Raw genomic sequence first — 8,864 nt, forward strand, 5'->3', positions numbered from 1 at the left:
TTATTACGTCTGAAGAGGGACGTATTGCGGATGTTTTTACACATTTTTTTTTACAATTTCTGTGCAAAATCATCAGCAGCATTTAGCAAAAAAAATAAATAAATCAAACACACATGGAGCTCTGTGCGCTTTCACGTTATTTTTAGATTAAAATAATGCAATTGGTCGGATGTTTGAATGTTTATCATTCTTGTTGCAAAAGGACAGGCCAATCAAGACACTAATAATGCTGATTTTCAGAAAATGGGTAACAAATCCACAAATATTTAACAATTTCTATTTATCAACAGGACTCAAACCACACAAACAAGATGCTGCAGTTTCAACTTGGTTTAGAAGTAAGACTTCAAACTATAACATTATCTTAATTAGTTTTAATCAACCTTTTAATACTAGAGTTCTGATGATCAAACACCTGCACCATATTTCCCCCCCAAATACTGTACATGACAGATCTGTAAAAAAGGTGATTATTCTGAGAAAAAAAATTCCACTAGTAAGAAAATATTTTTTTTCATATTATCAGGTGATGAGCTGCCTCTGAGTTGCGCATTATGATGTATATAATTGTATACAACATTTCTTGTGTATTTAAAATCACTTTCACACAAATTGAGTAAAACATTTGTATTTCCATTGAAATTTACAAAAATGGTTTGTTAGAAATATTTATGGTTTTCACAGTGAAACAAGTCAAACTTCATGTTTCTAGTGTGATTTTAGCTCTTGTGTGCTAAGGCAGTATACATAATGGGGAAAAAAACCACAATAGTTTAGATACAAAGTTGTGCTTAAAGAAATGAGACTAAACATAGCAAGCCAGAATAGCTTTTAGGATCAAATATGAGGAAGATAATAATCTATATCTGTTAAACACACTGTAGATCAATATTCTCAATAATGCTATGAGCGAAAGGAAAAATGATGGAGGAGGAGTCAGTGTAATATGAATTAAACAGTGTAAAATCATTAAATATTCCCTGATGGCCATGAGTTAGAACATATAACAATATTAAATAAAAATTGATTTATGTTGTATGATGAAACCAAGAGGGTTGTGGATTATTCCTGAACATGGGATTAGGAATGTGTGTTTATCTCCTCTCACAGTGCTACTTTTGCTACATGGATCTGCTGCAATGAATTAATCTCTGAGCAGCTCTACAGATGATAAAAAGAAGCTGGACCTGGGTCCAAAACCATATTTTAGCATGAATGAATCCTTCAAATTTAAAAAAAAAAAAAAAAGAATTTAGATTTTAAAGATCAAGGTTTACCAAACTTCATATTTCAAAGTAAGTTAATAAACAAACTATGCAAAAGACATATCTTTTTAGGAATCAGATCTCCTTTAATCTGTTGCTACAACATGTGGACAGTATACACCTTGCATAAATTGCACTGAACATAAAACCATGAGCCATGACATTATGACCACCAGCCTTATACTGTATAGTGCAGGCCAAAGTAGGCCAAGCCCATTGTGACTATAGAGCTCTAAATGTCAGCCATTTTCCCAGCTCATCTCACCCATAGAAGGCTGATAAACATCTCTCACTACTTTGTTTCATAACTAACTTCAGACGTTTTCTGCTTCCCAACAATCCATTTAGAGAGGAACATGTTGACCTGCTGCCTACCCATAACACACGCTGTTATAAAGGGGTCATAAATAATACTATAGTGGTCCAGTGCATGTAATAAACATGTAACTGTTCTTTTGTATTTGAAGATGGAATGTTACCTTTAAGGTGATCACAAGGACTATAGTAGCATGAATGACTGTGTTAGTATAAAACTTACATTAGGAACAATAACAACTGCCATATTAATGCTTTTATTAAAAGAAAAGGAAGAAATGGATTCTCTATCCCAGCATCCTTCAGCTGGAGCTGCACCGTGAGCTCTGCACTTACAGCTGTGAGCTCTCTAACTCAGTCATTTCACTTTGTTGACAAATAAAAACTAAAACTAAAAACCTGTTCATTAAACGTGTGTGACCACTTGTAGATCCTACAAAAGGCTGAAGGGATAAAGTGTCTGCTTAATGTAGTCATCATTCTGATCAGCACTGGGGGATTTCTGTTCAGAAGCAGATGTGGTGTTGGGTCCTCGGAGAGTTTGCTTTGCTTTGGTATCATTGTGAATGGAGATCACTCCACTTTGCTATAGTCCTCTGTGTGGCCCAGAACCTTCTTCCTCTGTCGTACCATGTGGAAGTAAAGTTGGGGAAACACTGGAGGAGAGCAAGAAGATATATTTACACCTCATTATGTTGTTTCTGTTGTTCATTAGCTAAAGAAAAACACCAAGGAAAGGGTTATTCAGCGCCCTCTGCTGGTATCACACAACCAGATTCTTTGGATGAAGAAAATAAAATATGTAATCACTGTCTGCACAAGATAAGTATGGAGGATGAGGAGTGCCACATTTAAATAAATAAGGCAGTGGTTATCCGTACGGTTGCTGTATCAATATACAGGCATTCTATCCGTACGCAGCGCCCCTCATTGGTCAGTTTAGGTCACGTGATAGGTCAGTCATTGGCCAGTTTAGGTCACATAACTAAGACTAAACTTAACCGTAATTTATTTATTTATTTCATGATCTGGTGTTGCAGCACTTTATTAATTAATTTTATTGTCAAATTCGCTCGTCAAAGTCTGTGGGGGCGGTTTCCTAACACTTGATTGGTTACCTGCTCATCAAGTCAAGCTGGGTAACACAGACTTTCAACTCCCTCCAAAGATTTTCTATGGGGTTGAGATCCGGACACTGGCTAGGCCACTCCATGACCTTGAAATGCTTCTTACGAAGCCACTCCTTCGTTGCCCGGGCGGTGTGTTTGGGATCATTGTTGTGCTGAAAAACCCAGCCATGTTTCATCTTCAATGCTCTTGCTGATGGAAGGAGGTTTTCACTCAAAGTCTCACGATGCATGGCCCCATTCATTCTTTCCTTTACACAGATCAGTCGTCCTGGTCCCTTTGCAGAGAAACAGCCCCAAAGCATGATGTTACCACCCCCATGCTTTACAGTAGGTATGGTGTTCTTTCTCCTCCAAACACGACGAGTTGAGTTTTTACCAAAAAGTTCTATTTTGGTTTCATCTGACCATATGACATTCGCCCAATCCTCTTCTGGATCATCCATATGCTCTCTAGCAAACTTCAGACGGGCCTGGACATGCACTGGTTTAAGCAGGGAGACACGTCTGGCACTGCAGGATTTAAGACCCTGGCGGCGTAGTGTGTTACTGATGGTAGCCGTTGTTACTTTGGTCCCAGCTCTCTGCAGGTCATTCACTAGGTCCCCTCGTGTGGTTCTGGGATTTTTGCTCACCATTCTTGTGATCATTTTGACCCCACGGGTGAGATCTTGCATGGAGCCCCAGATCGAGGAAGATTATCAGTGGTCTTGTATGTTTTCCATTTTCTAATAATTGCTCCCACAGTTGATTTCTTCACACCAAGCTGCTCTCCTAATGCAGATTCAATCTTCCCAGCCTGGTGCAGGCCTACAATTTTGTTTCTGGGGTCTTTTGACAGCTCTTTGGTCTTGGCCATAGTGGAGTTTGGAGTGTGACTGTCTGAAGTTGTGAACAGGTGTCTTTTATACTGATAACGAGTTCTAACAGGTGCCATTAATACAGGTAACGAGTGGAGGACAGAGGAGCCTCTTAAAGAAGAAGCTTCAGGTCTGTGACCAAATACTTATTTTACTGAGGGATTTACCAATTAATTCATTAAAAATCCTACAATGTGATTTTCTGGAATTTTTTTTTCTCATTTTGTCTCTCATAGTTGAGGTATACCTATAATGAAAATTACAGGCCTCATCTTTTTAAGTGTCAGTACTTGCACAATTGGTAGCTGACAATACTTTTTTGCCCCACTGTAATAAATAAACTCATTATTTAATGTCACTAGAAAAGCAGGTGAACTCACAGGGAATGTAGGAAACCATAACGATGATGAGGAAGGAGTGGTAGTCAAAGGAGAAGTTGTACTTGTTGGGCAGCGTGACGGAGTATAGGCCAGTCTTCTGTGCATGAGGCAGTGCTGCATAGATGGTCAGCAGTTCCCCAGTTACTCCCATAGGATACAGCACGAAGAAGAACGTGTACCTAAATAAAATATGGCATAAAACTTAAAAAGAAATAGGAAAGTATAAAACGTACGATGGACTGCTGGACTGATCCTGTAAAATTGCTTTAGTGACGCATATATGAGAATAAATAAAGTTCTTGTGACATTAAAGTGGCCTGAGACTCACTGTGATTTACAGAAATGAAGAGGAATTGAAATAAAGATTGAAGTGAATCTGATGAATGGTCTTCTGTCCTACCTTGCCCATTTGATGAGATAGGGCAGGTGATTGAGCAGACTGAAGGTGTAGAAAGAGTAGCGGATGATCTCTGTGACGGTCCAGGCTGTGACAAACAGAAGCACGCTGTCTTCACTCTGGACCTGTAGAGACACAGAAACAAGACAGAAGACACACAAAGAAGCATCAGTCCACTGGCCTCCAACGGAAAGTCTTCATGGTAGAATCATGCTGTTTCACATCACACTGCGGGCACAAGTCGCTACCCTAATCAGGTTAAACACTAAGCAAACAGTGTTAAAGGATAACACAGCAACAGTACAGTATGCATTGCTAATTCTAAATTAATTCATGAAACAAGGCCGAGATAAGACGGTCATTTAGAAGAAGTAGACGAACTTTTAAAACCTTCACTAAAAGAGCGTCTAATTCTACTTACATATTTATTCGTCTCCGATCTACAAACAGGGCAAACACTGTGTCAGCTGTGAACCCTTTATATGATGTGTCCACCACTCTGCACTGTTGCAGTGAAACATAACGTCTGTTGTACCTCTTTGACGCTGTGTGTGACGGCCCAGGTCAGGAAGACCCGCGACATCACCTGAAATCCAGTCAGCACCACAGAGGACGGCACAATTCCTAAGTCACCAAAGCAGAAGACAAACATGACTCAGCTCATTTCTCTATGTTCACAACGTTTTCACTCATTGATTGTAATTCTGCACCTGTTTTCAGAGGCTCATTGGCCTGGACAGAATTTGATTTTTTTTTTCGGTAGTCTTCAAAAAACAGAACAAACAGACAGTTGTCTAACTAATCAGCACAAAGTGTGAAGATTGACGCAAAAGCTTATACACACCTACCCCCATCACAAACACAAAACAAGGCACTCTAGATAATATCACAAAAAAAATATTAGGAAACTAATCTTACTATTTTCACAATACCCATTCAATATATATTCTATACAAAGTTGTATTTATACAGTTTATACATGCACATCAAACATATTAAATACATTTTAAATACAAAATATGGTGTAGCAATATTTAATTAAAATAAATATTATCTATCACATTATATATACCTTTTATTATGTTTATTGAGTAAGTAATATATTTTATACCATTATATATTATTGCTGTCTAAGGTAAAATTGTTGCTCTTTTTTCTTATAGAAAAAAAGGAATCCAATTGTTTTTAATTATATTAATATTGAACAGAGTTTATTTACAGAGAACAGAGTGCGGTCTATTCAGACTTTAACCACTAGATGGTGGTAATACATTATTTACATACTCGGGCTTCATTGCTGAGATCATAGGTTGTATATACCAGTAGGATTTATCCATAAAGGAAGCCTGGCTCAAGCTTAACACTTTGACTTCAAATCCTAAATAAAGAAGATGAATGTGAGGGCTGGTCTCTCCTCCTCACATTAACGTCTTGACATTGGACAGCTTGTATAAACCATCTCAATGTAACCAGTGTGTGACACACGGTATGATGATCTTAATTACACCAGACACAAAACCAGACTTTCTCAATCTGGTTGGGCTCTCCAAACACACATGAAGGCTGTTTAGGTTCAAAGAATGATGTCGCTTTCAAAAGTTTAGCCGCACTAAAGTTAAAAAAAAGGATTTTCTCAGGTTAAAGTAGTGGTTTTTATAGGGCAAAGGTGACCAATTAGTTAAATGCTTTAAACCTGGGGTCTGTTCTAGAGCTCTGGTCACCAATGAGCTCCATCTAAAATCTGATTTACTTGTCAGGCTTCAAACCCACACAAATAAATACATATGTCAGATGTAGTCATTGCCTTAGTAGAGTTACATACTGCTGCACTTTATACGTTTTTGTATTCATTTAACCATCTTTGGGGCGACCGTGGCTCAGGTGGTAGTGGGTCATCTTCTGATCGAGAGGATGGGGGTTCGATCCCAGTACCTGACTATGTGTCGAAGTGTCCTTGGGCAAGACACTGAACCCTAAGTTGCTCCCAATGGTTGACTCGCGCCTTGCATGGCAGTCCTGTCCCATTGGTGTGTGAATGTGAGAGTGATTGGGTGAATGAGCTGATATGTAAAGCGCTTTGAGACTGCTTCAGTGTGGGCATAAAGCACTATATAAAATCAAGTCTATTTACCAAGTCCATTTGGTTCATCAATGTTTGTTAGGGGTGTGAAAAAAAATCAATTTCAGGATATATTGCGATTTTTTTTGGATGCCGATTTTAAATACATTTTTTTATTTGAACATTTTTTTTTGTTTTTTGGAAATGTAATCAATATTTTTGTGTATTTGTGCAATATTTCAATGGTGGTTACAATGCTTTCAATGTGTTCAGATCAGTGCTTAAACTGATACAAAAGGATAAATTATTTTTTTCTTATTTTTGTGCATTATCAGTAACTCAGGGTGATTTATCCTTAATGTTCTCACTTACAGTGTTGTCATGGTTACTTTGAATCTTCTACACAGTAGTTTCAGTGAAAAGAAACTTGTTGCACTTTATTTTATGATGACAGTGTGTAACACTGTATTTTCTTTTTTTCAATGAAAATGTGCAAAAAAAACTAACAATAAATAATAAATAGGATGTTTTGAAGCAAATAGTTTTGACTCAATTTGTCCTCTGAATGATCAATATCTTCTGATGAACATATACAGCAACTTGATTTTTCATATCTACGGTTATTTTGATGTTAACTGGGTCGAATATCGCAATATCGTACCGTGACAAATGTATCGCGATTCATATCGTATTGCAACATCGTTGACAATACTCACCCCTAATGTTTGTTTGCATTGAAAAATTGTGACAAATGGTTTTAGGTGTCACAGAGTTGGTATTATGGCTTGTGATAAGATATGTTTAAAAAAACACACACACAAAGTAGATTTTCATAAAATATTACATAAATGATTAAATTGTAAAAACATGTTACATATTTTATGATTAGTGGCTAGTGAAATGGGAACATGATGATTTCCTGTGGAATGCAATGAAAATAAAACGATTGCATAAATTAGGAGAAATAAAGTGTTGCATGTTAAAACTTAAACAGAAAACATGAAAATGTAGTGCTTTTTAAACTGGTAGCCCTTTGGACTATTGACTAACATTGATGTAGCACAGTTTCAGAAAGGTTGTTGACCCCTGCTTTAAACTCTGAATCAATAAACACTGACAATAATAATAGTGTGAAGAATTCCTGCTTTTGAGTGATTCCCCTCTGATAATCTAATGCTTCTTGTAAAAGAAATATTCATTTAAAAAAAATTACTTTGTACAGATAAATAGTGGTGGGAACCTCTGGGTATCTCACGATATGATACGTGATACAAAGCTCAAGATAACTAAATATATTGGTCAGAAATCAATCTACGATAATCTATGACATAAGAAAAAAAAAGATTAAGTGAAAAAAAAAAACATGTTATTTTATATCTCTGAAAGACAATAAATTGAAAAAGTGTCCTATGAACAGTGACACTATTTTAGTGCAACATTTCTGTAAATAAGTGTCAGCATACCAATGTAAACAAATAAGTATCTCCAATAGTGCTTTCTGTAAACAAAAAATAGGGTCTTTCTTAACAGTGACACCAATACATTGGTTCCTTCAACAAACAGTGACAAAATTTCTGTGAAGACATACTGTAACTGTACATTTTAGTGAAAAAGCAGAAAAGGTTTTTTAAAAAAAAAAAAAAGAAAAAAAAAAAAAAAAAAAAATCAATACTTAGCGGGAGCATATCGATAATCAATCGTGCGAAAAAATACTGTGATACATCGCCGTATCGAGATAGCGACACACTCATATATACACAATACATTTGCTGAAAGTTGATAATCTTAAATATTGTCACAACACAATCCCCAGTTACAGCAAAAACAAAAACAAAAAAAATCTCAATTAACTCAGTAAAATCATGTGATTAAAAATCATAATTGTTTGACAGCACTAAATGTATTGTATATAAACTGAAACCTTTGTCAAGTCAACCTGTAGTCTTTTGTCTGTTATAAATAGTTCATTTTCATCACTGTCTAATGCATTTTGCTTGTTGTGCAGAGGAGTTGATGTGAGGGTAGAAACTGAAAGCACACTCACCTACAGCACAGTGCAGTATCTGAGAAACATGGAGAAAACAGAGAATTAGTCACTAAAACATCTGGAAAGAGATAACGCCATTTAATTCAACTGTGACATTTTTACAGATGAGCACAGACTCATGATCAACTAGAAACAGACACAAGATATTTATCTTAGTTCCTGTTACTGATGCACAATAAATGATATAATATAATGTGGACTGGGGTTGGGTTTAAAGGTTGCAGGTAGACAACTCCTCTCTTTGTGATATTCATAGTTATGGATGCAAAAAGTACGTCAGCTCTAGTGTGTTACATTGTTAATGATGATGATAACAAACAAGTGTAAATAACCCAAATTACGTTTTAGGAATTTTGATACCTTATCTAATTTCATTTTATTCCTTGTGTTTTGCTTTCAGGGGTTTAAAATCTG

At 36.4% G+C, this 8,864-nt stretch overlaps 1 protein-coding gene across 1 annotated transcript in view; it reads right to left on the reverse strand.

Moving 5' to 3' along the window:
- Positions 1-1,821: 1,821 nt before the first annotated feature.
- hacd2 (3-hydroxyacyl-CoA dehydratase 2) overlaps positions 1,822-8,864 on the reverse strand; it is a 10,470-nt gene continuing 3,427 nt past the window's right edge. Inside the window, exons 3-7 of the mRNA XM_028435517.1 lie at positions 8,448-8,466; positions 4,880-4,968; positions 4,348-4,469; positions 3,948-4,126; positions 1,822-2,236 (exon numbers count right to left, since the gene is read on the reverse strand). Coding sequence (XP_028291318.1) covers positions 2,154-2,236; positions 3,948-4,126; positions 4,348-4,469; positions 4,880-4,968; positions 8,448-8,466 — 492 coding nt within the window. The 3' untranslated portion in view covers positions 1,822-2,153. The remainder of the gene's footprint in view (positions 2,237-3,947; positions 4,127-4,347; positions 4,470-4,879; positions 4,969-8,447; positions 8,467-8,864) is intronic.

This window comes from Gouania willdenowi, chromosome 21 (genome assembly GCF_900634775.1).
Source record: "Gouania willdenowi chromosome 21, fGouWil2.1, whole genome shotgun sequence".
Classification (NCBI taxonomy): Eukaryota; Metazoa; Chordata; class Actinopteri; order Blenniiformes; family Gobiesocidae; genus Gouania; species Gouania willdenowi.